Source organism: Abramis brama (genome assembly GCF_963993115.1).
Source record: "Abramis brama genome assembly, chromosome: 6".
Taxonomy (NCBI): Eukaryota; Metazoa; Chordata; class Actinopteri; order Cypriniformes; family Leuciscidae; genus Abramis; species Abramis brama.
In genome coordinates, this window is record NC_139968.1 from 45,825,303 (window position 1) to 45,845,462 (window position 20,160).

At 39.3% G+C, this 20,160-nt stretch overlaps 2 protein-coding genes across 3 annotated transcripts in view; both read left to right on the forward strand.

Annotated features, from left to right (window-relative positions):
• LOC311085318 (uncharacterized protein) overlaps positions 1 to 20,160 on the forward strand; it is a 68,106-nt gene that overhangs the window by 4,723 nt on the left and 43,223 nt on the right. Inside the window, exons 2-3 of one of the 2 annotated variants that reach the window (XM_084117791.1) lie at positions 2,275 to 2,934; positions 4,930 to 5,562. The exons of the other annotated variant lie outside the window; for it this stretch is intronic. Coding sequence (XP_083973917.1) covers positions 2,388 to 2,934; positions 4,930 to 5,562 — 1,180 coding nt within the window. The 5' untranslated portion in view covers positions 2,275 to 2,387. The remainder of the gene's footprint in view (positions 1 to 2,274; positions 2,935 to 4,929; positions 5,563 to 20,160) is intronic. 2 annotated transcript variants of the gene reach the window in all.
• LOC311085215 (GTPase IMAP family member 7-like) lies at positions 5,869 to 7,385 on the forward strand (the record flags this gene model as incomplete). Its single annotated transcript, XM_084117649.1, has 1 exon — positions 5,869 to 7,385. One exon carries the CDS (start codon positions 5,869 to 5,871, stop codon positions 7,084 to 7,086), a length of 1,218 nt encoding a protein of 405 aa, XP_083973775.1. The 3' UTR covers positions 7,087 to 7,385.

Sequence of the window (20,160 nt, forward strand, 5' to 3'; positions counted from 1 at the left end):
GACTGATCTTCCAACCCCAGACACAGATCCCGCCATGGTTCCCCAACCACTCACCAGTCCGCCGATGGCATCTGCTCTGCGGCCAAGGAGAAAGAGGAGGAAGAAGGGAGCTTTCTGTCCTCCGTCTCTGTCTCCCCTTGAGTCTGCGATGGTTCTCCAACCTGCCGCTGTAACAGAGAGCGCTGTCCCTGAGCCTGCTGCTGTAAGCGCAGTTCCGACCTCTGCTGCAGGAAAAGCTGTTCCTGAACCCGCTGCAGAGAGCGCAGTTCCCCAGTCTGCTTTGGAGAGAGTTGTCCCCGAGTCGGTGTCAGAGAAGGCTGTTTCGGAGTCTGCTGCAGAGAAAGCCGTTCCGGAGTCTGCTGCAGAGAAAGCCGTCCTTGAGTCTGCAGTTGTGAGAGCTGAAGAGAAAGCCGCGGCCGATTCTGCTGCTAAAGCAGTATTACAGTCTGTTTCAGCTCGTCAGGAAATGCCTGTCGTCATTGCTGCTAAGACCCTGTCGGATTATTTGTCACTTCTTGTCAGGATTCTAGAAGTCCCTGTCAGTCCTGTCTTGTCCCCAGACCCTGTGCCCAAGCCAGCTGCAGAGAGCGCTGATCCCAAGCCAGCTGCTGAAAGCGCTGTCCCAGAGCCCGCTACTGAAAGCGCTGTCCCAGAGCCCGCTACTGAAAGCGCTGTCCCAGAGCCCGCTACTGAAAGCGCTGTCCCAGAGCCCGCTACTGAAAGTGCTGTTCCAGAGCCCGCTACTGAAAGCGCTGTCCCAGAGCACGCTACTGAAAGCACTGCCCCAGAACCTGCAGCAGTGGGGGCTGTTCCCGAGCCTGCAGTCGTGAGCGCTGCAGAGAAGGCCGCGGCCGATTCAGCCGCAGAAGCAGTGGTGCGGTCTGTTTCTGCTCGTCAGGAGATGCCGGTTGTCATTGCGGCTAAGACCCTTTCTGATTATTTGTCTTGTCTTGCAAAGATCCTAGAAGTTCCGTCCAGTCCTGTTAAGTCCCCCAGTCTTATGCCCACTGTTGAAGAGAGCGCCGTACCCCAGTCAGCTGCCGAGAGCGCCGTACCCCAGTCAGCTGCCGAGAGCGCCGTACCCCAGTCAGCTACCGAGAGCACCGTACCCCAGTCAGCTACCGAGAGCACCGTACCCCAGTCAGCTGCCGAGAGCGCCGTACCAGAGTCGGAGATGTGGAGCATGGGATCCCTGCCGTCTTCTTTGAGCTCAGTCCCAGTGTCACCTCCACGGGCACCTATTTCCCCTGTCATGAGTCCTGTTATGCCTTCTACTGTTTCCCCCGTCCGGATCCCTGTTCTACCTCTCGGTGTACCCCCTGTCTCCACCTCACCCCAAGACCTTCACCTCGTCAACCCAAGACCCCTAGTCCACCCATTCACCCTGGACTGCCCCCTAAGAACTTTGTGTTTCCTCCACCTCCCCTGCCTTATATATTGTATTTGATGTTTCACCCTAATCCAGTTATAGTCTTTTCTTGTCTGCCTTTATTGTTATTTGTTATGTTTTGTTGGTTTGTGTCCTTGTCTCAGTCAGTCATGTCCCGTGTTTAGTGTCCCCTTAGGGAGCGTCTGGAAGCCGCTCCTTAAGGGAGGGGTTCTGTCATGATTCTGCCTTCTAGTCTTTGATTTTCCCTGGTCTTGAGGCAGGATCATGACAGATCCATGTTTTATGTTCACACACATGGCCTTTTGCTGGGCCATGTGCTTGTGTTGTCTCGCCCCGCCCCCTTGTTATCCTCGTTTAGTCATCATTGCTTTACCCTTGTCACCTGTTGTGTTATCATTAGTCTCCCTATTTATTCCCCTTGTGTTTGCTGTCTTGTGTCGGTTCATTGTTACTTGTTACATGCTGTCATTCACTGAGTGAAACAGTCTGTGAGTAACCTGTTGAAAGTCTTGTTTAGAAAGAAGAGTTTGATCCTGTCTTAGCTGTTAGTTTTTGTCTGAGTCTTAATCTAGTCTTGTCAGTCCAAAATAGTCTAACCCGTCTTGTTTTGCCCCCTCGTGGGTTTTGTTTTCCTGTTTATTCTGTCTAGTTGTATCAATAAACCGTGTATTTAGCATTCTGTCTGCATTTGGATTCATCTCCTCTGCATCCACATAACACAGTGTAAACGAGGCCTAAGTCAGTAAACTATTGCAAGGAAGCCTTCAGTAGATAAAACAATAAATTGCAATCTAAGTTTTATATAATATTTTGTTGTTGTTTAAGGAATTGTAGATTTTGTACCAAAGCTAAACTGAGTCTACTCTCTCTAAATATTGTTTCAGTGACTACTTCTGGAAAAACAAAGCTGAACATTGTGCTGTGTGGATATAATACAACACTCAAGACCTCAGTGTCTAGAATATTTAGAGGGAAACTGAGTAAACCTCAGAACGAGATGAGCAAAGTGTGTGTGAAGAAAGAGGGAATGATTCATGGACGGCAGATCACTGTAATACAGCTTCCAGCTTTCACTCAGCTCTCAGAGGAGGAAGTGATGCGGGAGACTCTCAACTGTGTGTCTCTCTGTGATCCTGGAGTTCATCTTTTCATCCTCGTTACTCCTGTCGGTGCACTGACTAATGAAGACAAAGCAGAAATGGAGAAGATTAAAAGAATATTTAACTCTAATGAGCACTTCATGGTGCTTTTCACTACTGAACTCACTGTTGACCGAAGTGTGTCAGATTTTGTAACATCCACAGAATCTCAAAGCATCGTGAGTCTCTATGGGTATTGGTACAGTGTGATGGGGTTAAAGGATGATAGAAACTCTGGAGAGATCTCAAATATTCTGGATTGTATAGAGAACATGAATACTGAACCCTATTCACTTCAGATGTATAGGAGAGATCCAGAGAGAAGAATCAGACATGAACTAGAGGAGAAACTGAGTGCGAGAGATAATAAAATCAAAGAGTTACAGGAGAAGATCAAGACACTGGGTGAGTGGATTCATTTATATTTCTAAATAAATTGTTGAATCTTTTGCAACTATTGACTGGGTAAAGTCTATGATCCTACACATCACCAGACTCAATTTCAAACAGATTTCATAGAAAATCGTGTAGTGTATTATCCTCAGTTGTTTAGTGCAGGGGTTCCCAAACTTTTCCATGCCAAGGCCCCCCAAATACCACTAGGTTCTGGCCAAGGCCCCCCTTAGGATGTGTTATTGAACCCATCGACAATACTACGGCACGTGTAGAAATAAATAAATAAATAAAACATCTAGGTGAACATCAGATTATGTGATGGTGTTTGATACCAGCCAATCAGAAAGATTATAGAGATGCACCGATTACAATTTTCAAGGCAGATTCCGATTTTTCATTGAGTTTGACCTGTCGATACAGATTTTAGCCGATTCTGATTTCATTTTTTCTAACCACTTTACAGCACACACAAATATTTTATATTATATATATATATATATAATAAAACACCACTTTTATCCAAACTGATTAATAAAAACAAGTTTAAATGGATACATTTTCTATAAATATTTTTGTCTTCATTTTCTTTTCTGACATAGCCTAATCCAGTTCTTGTTCAAACACACTATACATGCAAATTATGTGCATTTTAGGTAGGCTACTTTTTGTGTGAAATCATATTTATTTTGTCCATCAAAAGTGTGCTTTCACTTTAATTGAGTGTGAGCAGCGCAGCAAAAATAGACTCGGCGCCGAAACCCGAAACCCTCTGCTCCTGCTCGCGGTGTGAATGCACTCACTGAACATGCACGCCGAAAAAAATTTGCGCTACTCACGCGCCGCTCGCGGTCTGAAACGGCCGTAATTCACAAGATTTCCTACATGTGCGTTATGTGTGCATGTGTGATGCTGATGTTGCGCGATGTTATTCATGCGCGCCCGAGTGCATTTGAATCGGCATATGTCAGACTGAAAATCACGTGAAAATCGGCCAATTCTTGTCACTAGCCGATTAATCAGTTCATCTCTAAAAGATTAGCATTAAAAGTATAATGTTCAGATAGGCTATTTAACAAATTATTATAATGTTATTTGATAACAATACTCATATTAGCAAATATTTATTTTTTTAACGTTTTTTTTACTTTTTTTTCCACTTTTTTTTCAACTTGCTGCGGCCCCCCTGGCGCCCCCTGGCGGCCCCGCGGCCCCCACTTTGAAAACCCCTGGTTTAGTGTATGATGCCCAGTTTTTCCTATGCAACCATTTACAAAGTCAGCAAGTGTATGATGCCTAGTGTTTTAAAATCTGTTCAGATTGTAAAAGTCGTGTAGTGTATTTCAGCCTTAAAGGAACACTCCACCATTGTTTCATTTTAAACTATGTTATTCCCTTAACTAAGATGAGTTGATACATACCTCTCTCGTCTCAGTGCGTGAACTCAATTGCTCTGGCGCGCGGCGACACTTTGATAGCACTTAGCTTAGCCCAGTTCATTCATTAGGAACCAAACAGAGATGAAGCTAGAAGCGACCAAACACCTCCACGTTTTCCCTATTTAAATACAGTTACACGAGTAGTTACACGACCAAGTATGGTGACGCAAAATAAAACATGGCACTTTTCTAAGCGGGTAAAAAGGATAACTATAATGTATGGCGGAATAGCACTGGGAGCACTTTGACTCTGCGCAGTAAAAAGTCACGTTGGTTCTAATGACAGAAGTGAGAGGGAGAGGGGGAGAGGATTTTTCAGGAGTGATGATATTACTGCGCAGAGTCGAAATGCTCCTGAGTGCTATTCCGCCATTCCGTGGATGAAGAACGGTACGGTTTGATATTTTTCTGGGAACCATTACACTCCTATTAGTAACAGCCTCTATGGCAAGAATCACAGCTTGTAAACACTTCTTGTTGCCAGATTGCAGTTATTCTGACATGATGTGAATGCAGCATTACTTTAAAGTTAAAACCAGATTGTTAACCTAGTTTATTCCTTTGGCAGTTCCAGAGGGTGTGAAGCTGAATCTGGTTCTGTGTGGGAGTAACAGAAGATTAAAATCCTTCATATCAAACCTGATCCTGAACCAGGGAGCCAGAAGATCAGAGCTCAGCTCAGGGTGTGTGAGGAGAGACGTGGAGCTTCATGGGCGTCTGGTGTCTCTGGTGGAGCTTCCAGCTCTGTTCAACACTCAGATCTCAGAGGAGGAAGTGATGCGTCAGACGCTCCGCTGTGTGTCTCTCTGTGATCCTGGAGTTCATGTGTTCATCCTCATCATTCCTGATGCTCCACTTAATAATGAAGACCGAGCAGAAATGGAGAATATCCAGAAGATATTCAGCTCAAGAATCAACAAACACACCATGATCCTCATATACCAGAATTCAGAAGACAGGACAGCAGAACTGAGTGAAGAAACACAGTCTGTCATTGAGAGTTTTGGAGGACGACATCATTTCATTAAACCCGACACACAAGTGTCCATGTTAATGGAGAAACTAGAGCAGATGGTTGAGGCAAATAGTGGTGTTTGTTTCTCCTCAGAGACATTGTTGGATGTACAGATGGAAAAACTGCAGACATTTAAAGAAATGAAGAAGAGAATCCATTCATTAGAGACGTGGTTTCAGTCACAAGGTAATGATCAGAAAATCTGCATGGATTAATTTAGCATGGATAATAGCTTTCCTGTAGCTCAAACAGTAGAGTGTTGGTGCTTGCAACGCCAAGGTCATGGGTTTGATTCCCAGGGAAAGCAAGAACTGATAAGAATGTAAATGTGTATCTTGAAATGCAATGTAAGTCGCTTTTGTCTGCCAAATGCATAAATGTAAATGTAAATTTGATTGGTGAGATAAAACAATAACATTATATGCAGAGTTCATAGGAAATACTATGATTAGCATTTGATGCTTCAGTATAAATTATCCACAATATTCTCTGATGACGTGGATGATTGACAATCTTCTTGAAATGCAATATATTGTTATATTCAATATATTTTTATTTGATCTATCTTTAGATTCAAGGGAGAGTGCGGATGATCTGAGGATTGTGCTGCTGGGAAAAACTGGAGTTGGGAAGAGTGCAACTGGAAACACCATCTTAGGAAGAGAAGCATTTATATCGGACACATCTCAAAAGTCTATTACTAAAGTGTGTCAGAGAGAAAGAGCTGAAATCAACGGCAGACATGTTACTGTGATCGACACTCCAGGACTTTTTGATACTAAATCCAGTAATGAAGAAATCACCAACTGCATCTCCATGATCCTGCCTGGACCACATGTGTTCATCATTGTGCTCACTTTAGGACAACGATTCACTCAAGAGGAGGAACAATCAGTAAAGATCATCCAAGAGACATTCGGTGAAAACTCTTTAATGTACACCATGGTGCTCTTAACCAGAGGAGATGATCTGAAGAACAAAACCATTGAACAGTATCTGGGAAAACCTGGATGTCCTTTGATGAAGCTGATTGAAGCGTGTGGAAACAGATTCCATGTGTTCAATAATAATCAGACTGGAGACCGAACACAGGTGTCTGATCTACTGCAGAAGATAGACGACATGGTGAAAGCAAACGGAGAGAGTTACTACTCATGTAAGATGTTCAGAGAGATGGAAAGAAAAATACAAGAACAACAGATGAAGATCCTTATGGAGGAAGTGGAAAAACTGAACCGAGAAAGAGATGAACGGATGAAGAAACACAAAGAAGAGAAGATGATGATGAAGGAAGAAAGACAAAATCATGAGAAAGAGAGAAAGAGAAGAGAGTGTGAATTTAGAGAGAAAGATGAACAATATAAAAGAGACATTAAAGAAAGAGAGGAACAAGAGAGAAAGATGCGAGAGGAGATGAAGAGAGAAAGAGAGGAATGGGAGAGACAGAAACAAGAAGAAAAACAAATAAGAGAAGAAGAGGATGAGAGAAAGAAAAAGAAAGAACAGGAAACATGGGATAAATATTATCACAAACTGAAACAAGTGAAAGAGACAATGAAGATAATGATGGAGGAAGAAAGACAGAATCATGATAAAGAGAGAAAGAGAAGAGAAGAGGAACTTAGAGAGAGAGAAGAAAGGTATAAAAGAAACATTAAAGACATAGAGGATCATGAGAAAGAGATACAAGAGGAGATGAAGACAGAATAAGAGAAATGGGGAGACCAAAACAACAGGAAAGACAAAGTGAATAAGAAGAGATAGTTTTAAGCCTTTGTATTCAAATCCCGAGTCAAGACCGGCAAGTCCAAGTCCAGTTGCAAGTCCTCAACGCAAGATTCAAGTCTTAAACAAGTCATTAGTGCTTGTGTTAAGTTATGTGTATTTGTCTTTGTGTATTTATATGTTTTTCTTTGAGTTTCAGATTATCGCTGATTTGATAACAACCTGCCAGCGGTAATTGGGTGATCAGATGATGACTCTGTCCTTAAAATCGCCTCTTCCGCTCGACATGGAGGACGGTTGCGGCTTTGGGTCAGTCGCAGTGGTTCTGACTTCCTGCCAGCCGCCAGATCAAAACATTATTTTCATATGTCGTTTGGTTATGTGTTCTATTTAGAATGTGGTGATGTAGGAGAGAACTGCTCTTTTGTTTGGAACCTATTTATCCTATGTTTTTGATGAGCGCAGTTAGGTAAGCTTATTGTAGTTTCTTTTCTTTGTGGTAGGTTAATTACATTGCTGTTTAATTTCGTTAGGTTAGGTTTTGTTTGTTATTTTGGGCCTTGGGTCTCTCTGACGAGAATACCACTTTATTCTTTTATTTCTGTCGATTCATTCTTCTTGTTAACGAATTATACTTTATTGTTATATCCTTTTTTTATTTGGGCCATGGGTCCCTCTAACTGATTTATTATTCACTTTTGTGATTATACAATAAATTCATTGTATTCGCCTTCTTTGGTATTCGTTATTTGGTTCTTTTTTTTTTTTATCTGACGCCCTGCGGGAAGCTGGTCGTATTTATTTATTTATTTATTGCGTCTCACCCTTGTGGACGTAACAGCTTGTTTCCCAAATTACTGTCATAGTATTAATTACTATAGTAAATTTATAATAGGGATTTTAAATGTGTTTGTCTTCTGTGTTTAACCCTCTGGGGTCTGAGGTGTTTTTGGGGTCCTTGAGATGTTCTGACATGCCCTGACATTTGTGCTTTTTTCAGTTGCTTATAAACATATTAATGGCAAAGGTGTAATTACACTCTATTTAGCACACACAGGGCTACCATAATATGTGAGCAACATGTATGTACATGTTTGTATTTTTGAGAGAATAATGTTTATGCATGGTTATTGAAAAAACTAAAAATTAAAGTTTCTGAAATAAGGCCACAAAACACATACTAAATATGTGTCCACAAGACTTTTGAATAATGGATGTTGTTGCCTAGAGGTTTTGCTTCAAAATAATGTGAAAATCATCCTGCCTAATCATTCACATAAAACAATACATTGATTTAAACTTTGTAAGACACGTTTTGTTTGGAAAGGCAATATGCGTGTGGGCGTGAATGATCATGAATAATGATGTGATTCACACCTGAGAAGACAATGACCCGCATAATGACCTGCATAATGAGCCTTTAATTCAGGTGTCACTGAGAGGTTACCACAGGTAAAGAATGTGAGGACTTATTTTGTATGCATGCAAATTGCATAATATCCAAGGTAAACATTTCTAGTAACTGCAGTTAATTCTCATACTGTATTTTCAGAATGTTTTGGAATATAATCTCTCCCCAAATGTGTCACTAATAAAGGTTTAATTAATATAAGGTTTATATTGACCTATTAAGATGTTGCTTACATCTACCTTGTAAATATATGTTTTGCTATTTTATTAAAGTTAAAAACATATAAAGGAAGTTTTCACATATAAATCAACAACAATTACAATTTTAACAATATTTCAAGTGTAATCTTTCTTTTTAAAATGTATACATCGATTTTATCATACGTATTTCAAAGTTAAGGATTCATTAGTTTGAATATTGGAACAAACACTATAATAACATATTAGTTGATAATGCAATATACGTACTTTATTTTTAACAAAACATCACATACTATATATTTATAAATGAGCAGAAATTAAATCGGATTTAATGTTATTACCTTCACAAACTATACATCATTAAAAAGATATAAGACTCAAGTTTCAGTATTTGACCACTATTGTATTCTGAGAAACTTATAGTGACAGTTATTTCTTAATTTTTTGTCAGGAGTTATGAAATGAAAAAATGAGTCGATACCTTTACTGTGCGTTCACACCGGACGCGAATAGCGCGTCAAATTCGCGCCTGCCGCGTCTAGTTATACGCTTGACCACTTTGTGTGCATTCGTGCGTCAAGAGCGAAATTGATGCGCGTAAAATCAAAAGTTTGAAGCGAAATTTACGCGCGTCAGAGGTGAAAGTTTCGAAACCTGTTGGCGGCCATCTTTTTTTTAGATGTTTATCGAGCATTAGCATTAGCATTAATCGAGAGAATCACCGCTCGTATATGCTCTGGAGAGCAGAAACAGCTGCGTAGTGGACATCGTCGCTGTACTCGGGTCCACCAAACCCTCCGGAGGGTTTCAGGAGTTTCACAATTTGCTCCAGGAGGTAGGTTTGGTGGACCTAACGGTGAGGACGCTGACGAGGACAGCGTAGGCCGTATAAGCCTCGGCCTCGAGTGGTCGCTGCCTGACGAGCCCGCGCTGTAAAGCCCGGCGCGAGGTTCACCCTCGCCCGCACCTAATCTGTGATTTATTTTTGTTTTGATAATAAATGGAGCCAGCCTTCAAAAGTGAAACCTGTCCTGTGATTTTTTGTTTGTTTTTATACACTAAATTGTGTTTGTTGTCTTTACATTAGATTAATAATGTTTCGTATAATCTAGAATAGATATGGAATAAATAGCATTCAATACAAAATGAGTATCTCTCATATATTGAAATCGAGTTTTATGTTTTTATTTGCTTTATTGTGCATTTTAGTCATATTACAAAATAATTTATTGAGGCCAAACATAAAATAACATTATAAACTGTCACTTCACCACGTGACAGCAGCATGCAAGTAGGCTCCTGATTGGTTAACGCGACGCGAATTGACGCAGAAGTTCAGATTTTTCAACTCGGGCGGCAGACGCGAATTCGCGTCAAACGCGTGAATGCACAAATAGCACTAATAAAATCATTCGCGCTTAACGCGCCAGATGCTCAATTCGCGTCATTCGCGCGTGAGGTGAATTCGCGTCTACCACGCCGCGCTAAACGCCTCTCGCGCATCTGAGTTTTCAATCGTGCATGATTGTGCGTCCCTGTTCTTCGAATGGGTGGAGTCAGGGCCAGCGTTGGAGGAAAGAAGGTAGGACCATTTGAGTTGTGTATTTTCAAAATCTGCCGGCCGTTTTGCAAATCCCATACCATACCTTTAATATGAATTATGACCATCAGCCGCTCCCATTCAGAAAAACACTCCTGTGCTGTCATCATGACAGCGCTTGACAAAACAACGTCCCTCGGGGCATTTAGCTAAAAAATTTGCAGATTTGGAGAAATATTGATAGATTCTCATAGGTTTACATCAGATTTATATAGACAGTAATAATATTTATTGAATTTATACCCAAATGCATCGATTTAATCATTATGAGCACTAGATACTCTGATGTACTGTGTTTTCAATCCATACCAGCAGCCTGAGGGCGCCCTATGCACATGTAGTCCATATATTCAATTCAATTCAATTCAATTCAAATTTATTTGTATAGTGCTTTTCACAATACATATTGTTTCAAAGCAGCTTTACAGAAAGTGCATTTCAGAAATGTACATAGAAAAATACAGTTAGTTAATCATGCATTAATTTAGGGCATAAACATATCGCCAGCGTCGAGTCGTCTCTTCACAGGCGTCGAGTCATCTCTTCACAGGCTTCGAGTCGTCTCTTCACGGGTGTTGGGGCATCTGTAGTTTCCATGGGAGGCTGGATACAAACTGGAGCTGATAATCTGTATTTACCTCGGGACTAGTGTCCCGAGATAACAACAGAAAAGCAGATGGGAAATAATTAGCGTAGCTGCTGTTCATAACAATAATGCATTCAATCTGATTCAACTGTAGTATAAAAGGTAAGTATTATGTGAATGCTTGGCTAAAGAAATGCGTCTTTAATCTAGTTTTAAACTGGGACAGCGAGTCTGAGCCTCGAACAATATCAGGAAGGCCATTCCACAGTTTAGGAGCTAAATGTGAAAATGCCCTCCCTCCTTTAGTGGACTTAGATATCTTAGGAATGACCAGAAGCCTCGAATTTAGTGATCTTAAAGAGCGCGATGGATTGTAGGGCGATAGAAGTTCCGTTAACCCTCTGAGGTCTGGGGTGTTTTTGGGGTCATTGAGATGTTCTGACATGCCCTGACATTTGTGCTTTTTTCAGTTGCTTATAAACATATCAATGGCAAAAAAAAAAAAAAATTACACTCTATTTAGCACAAACAGGACTACCATAATATGTGAGCCACATGTATGTACATGTTTTCATTTTTGAGAGAATAATGTTTGTGCATGGTTATTGAAAAAACTAAAAATGAAAGTTTCTGAAATAAGGCCACAAAACACATACTAAATATGTGTCAATAAGACTTTTGACTAATGGATGTCATCGCCTAGAGTTTTCTTCAAATTGATGTGAAAATCATCCTGCCTAATCATTCACATAAAACGATACATTGATTTTAGTTTTGTGAAACACTTTTAGTTTGGAAAGGCAATATGTGGATGGGGCGTAAATGATCATGCATATTTAGTGGTTCACACCTGATGAGACAATGCCCCTGCATACTTAATGAGCCATTCATTCAGGTGTGTCACCTATAGCTAACTTAAATATACGAGCCTGATAAAAATGATCATTCTAGAAGAAAATTTCAGATGGTATTTAGAGGCTTTTGCATCTGAACTCTTCATATATACACACACACATACACACACACACATATATATATATATATATATATATATACACATTTATATATATATATATATATATATATATATATATATATATATATATATATATGCATACACACACACACACTATATATATATATATATATATATATATATATATATATATATATATATATATATATATATACTACCAAATTGGTTCACAGTTGGAAGCATCGCAATTTTTTTTTATTTTTCCACAAATTGTGCTTGCAAATTGTATAATATCCAAGGTAAACATGTCTAGTAATTGTGCAGTTAATTCTCATACTGTATTTTCAGTTTTGGAATATTTATCCTCTCCCCAAATTTGTCACTAATAAAACACAATATGAATTATTTAAAGAAAAAATTATATTTACCTTTTAATAGTTTGTTTACATCTACCTTTTAAATATATTTTTTTATTAAAAAGGTTACAATTACAACAACAATTCAAGTGTAACTGAGCCAACTGTACGACTGTAACATTGTTTTTATGAAATATTAGGGCATATAAATGTTAATTTGCGGTTTAATACGTTGCTTATACAAATAGCCTATATTTTATTTCAACATATTTCAGTCGATTTTTACTCATCTCATTATAGCAATACAGTTTGCTAAAACATCATCATTCATTCACACATGCGATTTAAATTTAAACTGTCTTTTTACGAGCTGTGGTAAACAGCGCGCATCTCTGCCGTTCATTCATTCATAAACAGAAACCCGATTCACGTGAGAAGGAAAAAAAACTTACTACAGCATTCCTCAGCTCGCTCCTCGATATACCCGCACTTCTGAGGTACATTTTCCATTATTATTATTCCTCACAGCGCTGCGAGACGGTGTAAACAAGTAATGATCTGAATAAACTTGTGTTTTCTCGAGCTGATATGGGGGCGTTCACAGGATTGCGCGGATTGCCTCAGCCATTTGCGTTTGAATAGCACGCGCTCTCCGTGGGCGGAGTCACATTACATCTGAATGAGCTGTAATGAGCTCGACTGGAATCGCTCTCTTTTAATACAGATTCCACAAGATGAGAATATTTGTTTTTTATATAAATTACTTCATTTAAAAGAAGAGAATTCAAGCTTCATGCCTGTGTGTCTGTATGCCTGTTTGACTGAGTATTCGCTGAGTTATTGTTCATTTTCGGACGCGTTTCAGAATGGACTACACTGACAGAGAGAAGGCAGAACTCGCTTTGTGTTTATTTTTCTTTATTTGGCAAAAACCACAACACTTTGTTTTTATTGTGAGTATACACAAAAATAATACACATTTAACAGAATCGATTGATGTATGAAACTCCTATGGAAAATCAAAGTCAACAGAGTATTTATGAGTTTCTTTTACACCGATAAAAAAAAAGCGACCTCAGGGGGTTAAATACCCAGGAGCTAAACCATTTAGGGCTTTATAGGTCATTAGTAATACTTTGTAATTGATACAGAACTTTATAGGTAACCAATGTAGAGATGATAGAATTGGTGTTATATGATCATATTTCCTTGACCTAGTAAGAACTCTAACAGCTGCATTTTGGACTAACTGTAGCTTGTTTATTGAGGATGCAGGACAACCAGCTAATAAAGCATTACAGTAATCTAGTCTCGAGGTCATGAATGCATGAACTAACTTTTCTGCATCAGAAACAGATAGCATGTTACGTAGCTTAGCAATGTTTCTAAGGTGGAAAAAGGCTGTTCTTGTAACATATGAAATATGATTTTTCGAAAGACAAGTTGCGGTCTAATATAACACCCAGGTCTTTTACTGTAGTGGATAAAGTAACAGGACATCCTTCTAAATTAAAGTTGTATTGTAAGAGGTTTTGTGGGCAGTTTTTTTGACCAATAAGTAATACCTCTGTTTTATCTGAATTTATTAGCAGAAAATTACACGTCATCCAGTATTTTATATCTTTAACACACTCTGTCAATTTAGATAATTTATTGTTTTCATCTGGTCGTGATGAAATATATAATTGAGTGTCATCAGCATAACAGTGGAAATTAATTCCATGTTTTCTTATAATATTACCAAGTGGCAGCATATATATTGAGAATAGCAGAGGGCCTAACACAGATCCTTGCGGCACTCCATAGTTTACTGACGTTATCTTCGATTTTTCCCCATTTAAACAGACAAAATGGTAGCGGTCTGATAAGTACGATCTAAACCAGCTTAATGCCTGTCCATGAACACCAGTGTAGTTTTGTAGTCTATCTAAGAGTATTGTGTGATCTATAGTGTCGAACGCAGCACTAAGATAGAGTAAAACTAGTATTGAGATACAGCCTTGGTCAGAAGCTAGAAGTAAATCATTTGTAATTTTAACGAGCACAGTTTCAGTGCTATGATGTGGTCTGAATCCTGACTGAATTTTTTCATAGATATCATTTTCTTGCAAGAAAGAGCCCAGTTGAGCGGACACAACTTTTTCTAGTATTTTAGACAGAAATGGTAGATTTGAAATGGGTCTGTAATTTGCTAAATTATTATGATCTAATTGTGGTTTCTTTATAAGAGGTTTTATAACTGCCAACTTGAATATTCTTGGAACATGACCTAAAGATAAAGACGAGTTAATAATATTGAGAAGAGGCTCTTCCACTACAGGTAACACTTCTTTCAGTAGTTTAGTTGGTATTCGATCTAATAAACATGTTGTTGGTTTAGATGCAATGATAAATTTATTTAGCTCTTCCTGTCCTATAGTTGTAAAGCGCTGTAGTTTTTCTTGAGGGGTGATAATTGAGGCTGAATCATAAGACACCATTAAAGATTGTACATTTACAATTGTGTTTCTGATGCTTTCTATTTTCTCAGTGAAGAAATTCATAAAATTATTACTGCTAAACTGTAACGGAATATTTTTCTCAGGTGACATCTGTTTATTTGTTAGTCTAGCAACAGTGTTAAATAAAAACCTTGGATTATTTTGGTTATTTTCTATTAGTTTGCGGAGGTGCTCAGCCCTGGCTGCTTTTAGGGCCTTTTTATAATGTGACATACTGTCTTTCCACGTGTTTCTAAAGACCTCTAAATTAGTTTGTTTCCATTTACGCTCTAAATTACGAGTTTCTCTCTTGATAACATGCGTAATATTGTTATACCATGGTGCTTTAGTTTTCTCTCTAACCTTTTTTAATCTAATTGGTGCAACAATGTTTAATGTACTAGAGAAAATGGTGCTCATAATGCTTGTCATTTCCTCTAGTTCATCTGTTTGTTTGGGTTCACTGAGCAGCTGAGATAGATCAGGTAAGCTATTTGAGAATCTATCTATAGTAGTTGGAAGTATTGTTCTGCCTGGTCGATAACGTGGCGCAACGTGACAAATTTCAGCAGTACATAGAATGCAAGTGACCATGTAATGATCAGTGACTTCATCACTTTGCGGTATAATATCTATATCGGTTAGATCGGTTCCATGTGATATAATTAAATCGAGTGTATGATTTAGACGATGAATGGGACCAGTGACGTTTTGCTTGACCCCAAAGGAGTTTAATAAATCTGTAAACGCAGCCCCTAACGCATCATTTGTGTTATCGACGTGTATGTTAAAATCTCCAACAATTAATGCTTTATCGACATTGACCAATAGATCTGAGAGAAAGTCTGCAAACTCTTTTAGGAAATCAGCGTAAGGCCCAGGCGGTCTATATACAGTAGCCAAGGCTAGAGATAATAGGCATTTCTTTCTTACATCTAAGAGAGTAACATTTAGCACAATTACTTCAAACGAATTAAACCTGTGACCTGTTTTCTGAGTAACATTAAGAATATCTCTATAGATTGTTGCAACACCGCCGCCACGACCAATCAGACAGGGCTCGTGCTTATAACAGTATCCTGGAGGAGTAGACTCATTAAGACCGAAATAATCATTAGGTTTAAGCCAGGTTTCAGTAAGGCAAAGTACATCGAAACTATTATCTGTGACCATTTCATTTACAATAACCGCCTTAGGTGTGAGCGATCTAATGTTAAGAAGACCTAGCTTTAGAAATTGTTTTTGTTCACTAATATTGAGATTTTCTGGTTTAATCACAATTAGATTTTTCCTGGATCCTACAATAGATTTAATGTTTGACCTCACTAAACGAGGAATAGACACAGTTTCTATATAATGTTCTACATTGGTACTTATATCAATTAAGTTGGGACAGCAAAGACTGTGATTTGGACTTCGGTACGTGGGAAGCGGTCCAGACACGATGATCGTTGTTTCAGGCGATGTGCTGCGTACCGTCTCGATCAGGCTCCTGTAGTCCTTCTTCAGAACCTCCGTCTGCTGCAGCCTGATGTCGTTCGTTCCCGCGTGCAACACGACAGCTCCGACGCGCTTGTCACTGTTCAGGATCTCGGGGACCTGCGCAGCGACATCAAGAACACGAGCACCAGGAAAGCAGTGAGTGCGCACCTTACCTCTACCTGAGGTAGCGTGGACATGCCGGATTATGGAACTGCCGATGATCACAGCGTCGCATTCTGTCTCGCGTAGAGGGGAGAAGCTGTTCCGGGTGGAGATCTCGAAGGCCGGGAGGGGTGGAGAGGTCCTAGCTCTGGTCCTGGCTCACGTCTTCCGCTGTGGAATCACCCAGGGTCCATGGTGTTGTGTCGGTGCCGGAGTGAACGAAACCAGGGATGATCCCGTCCTGGCTGCTCGGGTCCTGTGCAGAGAAACACACGGAGTAGACGAGGTCGGAGTCAAAAGGTTACTAACCACTGACTTGTGAGCATCGGCGCGTGATGTTTCAAGCGCGGATCGCCGATCTCGCAGCTCTGCCTGCCTCTCTAGTAAGTCGCGGATCTGCTTCTCCACGGACTCAAGCTCTAACTGCACAGCATGTAGCTCGAAAGTGTCCTCACCTGCACTCAAAGGTAACGTTAGACACACATCCGTTACATCCGCCATTATAGCAGATGTGCTATAGCACATGTGCTATAGCAGTGATACGGGTGTAAATAAGATGATCGATAGGCGCGACCACGTGTGCAATGCTAGCGGGCTAAGGCTAGTAGCGGAAGTTCGAAAGGTTGGATATAAGTAGTGATATCAAAGCGATCCGATTGTTTTTTACAGAGAATAGTATTCCAAATATGTTCACACGCTATAAAAATGAAAATGTTCGTTTGTAAAAGAATGTAAAGAAGAAAATCAAGGTTTCTGAATTAATTCGACGGAGCTCCAAACATAACAACAACGCACTCAGTTGCGACGCATGCACAGAAATGTGACATTCCAGGAAGTCCCTCACACAAACAAAGCTAACAGAGATCAATGTAACATGCAGATAAAGACGTTTTGAAGACAATAAACATAATTGCAATGATATTTAATTTGCAATGATATTTAATTTACCTGTGTTTTTCGAGCCATGTCAGGTATTTTCATAATAATAGATTATATTTATAATGTAATGCTAATCGATATAGACTTTATCATCATGCAGAATACTATTGTAATGGGGAAAAAATTATTTCCATTGATCTTCAACATATATTGCAACATAATGTGTCACATGTCTATATTGTGGAATGTGAACAGGATATATGTATGTTTGTGCACCTGGCATAAGCAAGACACACACAGTAAGACAAATGATTCAGCTAGATTTGGCCATGCTGGGTGAGTGAAAAACTACAGAGGAAAGACCTTGAAGAAGGAGTATAAGAAGGGAATTTCCTGGGCTGGGTGTCAAGTCTTGCTCACGTCATGGGGTAGCTGCTGTGATTTTGTGACTAAGCCTCATGGAAGAGAATAAATATGTTTTAAAATACAATTTGATTCTTGGTGTCTCTTATGCAGTGATGATGATTGTTTAATTATTGTTTTTGCCACAACACTATAAAATAATATATTTACTATCTGATTATTATAATTTTTTTTTATCTGAAGCCAAATCAGATCACAGAATGTTATTTAAAACACTCGACTTGCGTTATAAAGTAAGTTTGGAGCACAAACATGGTTTTAATCTCATAAATTGTCATGTATTGATGGTGTGCTAAGCTAACATGCTAGCTAGCCCTAGGTACACCTGCCACCTAGCAGTTATTATTTTATGGTTTTTTTTTTAAATAGGAATGCTTACTGAAATGTTTCTTTTTTCAAGAAGGGCATTTGATACAACTTCAAATGTGATGTGAGAACTTTGATAAAAGAAATTAGGGATTGAAAAAGTGTGAATAGCCAGTTGTTAATTATAATGCAGACAAAAGAAATGCATATTTAGATCCATAACCAGGCTGGAGAGGTGTGAATGTGTGCAGGAGCGATTGACACTGAATGGGGCTCGATTGCACCACAAAACAATAGAAACAATATACTGAATAGATGCTTAGATGATGACAATAAACATCAGTTGCATTTTAGAGTCTAATCAAAATAAAGTCATGACATGATCTTGAAAAACATTTAACTAAATACAGAGTTTTAGACTTATCATCTTCAGATTTTAAACATAACATGGTCAGACATGTGGCTTTAGCTGCAGTGCATTTCTAGATTAATACAGTGCCAACTTCAATTTTATTTTCATGAAGATGTTTTATAAAAATAAATTTCTAATAACTTTACAAAACTTTGAAGCTATTTATAACTATTTGTTTTTCATTATGACAATAATTAATTCTACATTTACAATAAACTGCCAGGTGTCAGCTTTCAAATGAGATCATACTTATCATACTAGCCTCCAAAGGGTTCATGAACTGTGTAACGACTATGGCTCGATGGGTAAAAATGGACTTTTAATTTATATACTAATTAAAAGTGAAAACACTTTCTAATTCCCACAGACTTGGCAAAGTCTGTAACTGAATCCCTTTTACGACTCACTTCCCCCTCTCCACAGTGTGAGCTTCAAAGACATTACTGACATTCCGATCTCAACAGAAAACCCGCTCTGAATCACACACACACCAAACCACTCTGGAACTCCTAAAACACAAGTTACACACACGCATGAATCATTATCAAAATGTTTTTATGTAGTTTTCTTGTCTATGGGATGTGATGGGATAAATTGAGATATTTATGCCCTTCTGCAGATGTAATGGACACGTGTGTTGATACGTTTGAGGTGTATCTGTTTCATTAACTGATATTAATGTCGGGTGTGATATCCTACTGATCGTAATGAGCTTCTTTATACAGAAATATAAACTATATTCCGCGCAAATGTTTATTCCTAGTCATAATGTGGTATTAAAGTTTTAATGCATTTTTCTGTGTACGATCAGAAGAGGCGTTCCTTCACAAACAATGAAACGCTCCCGCCTCAGAACCGAAAGATTTCATTGGGTCCCGTCATCAAACAGGGCGTTACCCCGCGCTGCTTTAAAAACCACAACACAAGCAGACGCTCTCTCTCTCTGCTCTCATACACTCTCACCCTCGTGACTCCGAACTCTGAACTCTCACCCCTCCCTGCAACACGAGCAGCGGAGCGGGAGAAGGCACAGGGCCTTCATCCAAACGAACCGCGGATGTAAAAATCCAGCTTCGTCCTGTAACTAAGTTTTCTCGCCTTTCCCGTACAGGGAAAAGAAGTCTTCACTCGGTAATGTTACTTTCAAGTAAGCTTTTAAGAACTTCACGCGAAACGCAAGCCTACAAATCGATGAGACACGGTCCAGCCAAGATACGCACGTGGTCCCGAAGCCCAGCTTCACACAGACAAAGGAACAGAATCGCAAGTAACGTATAAAATGATCTCTCTCGAAGCTGCTTTCACAGTTGTCTCTTAAAAGGTTCTGTTTGTAAATTACCATACTTTCTCCCTCACTTTCTTCCTAGTTTCATTTTGATCAAGTCATGTTTTATGTTTGTTTGTCTAAACGTTCGTGGGTCTTGTGTAATTTTACGTACGTAGATTAGCCTATATTACTTCCTATATGCATAATCCTTTGTGTGTCATTTTTGATTAAATAAATCTTTTATACTTTGACTGACTCTGTGTTACAATCCCACCAATGTAATTGTCAATGAAATTGCGATAAGATCTGGCTACTAGCTCTTTATTTTAATTCATAAACCCAGCAATTTGTATCCACGGCCAGGAGAGAATCTGTCTGAGGTTTGATAATATAAATATTCCTTCTTAACTGGTATAATCAAAGCATTCGCTGGTCGAATGACTGATGAGAGACCAGTTATAGAACGAAATATTTTTGATAGTTAGCAGGTAATGTAATAGCATATGTGAAATTTATGAA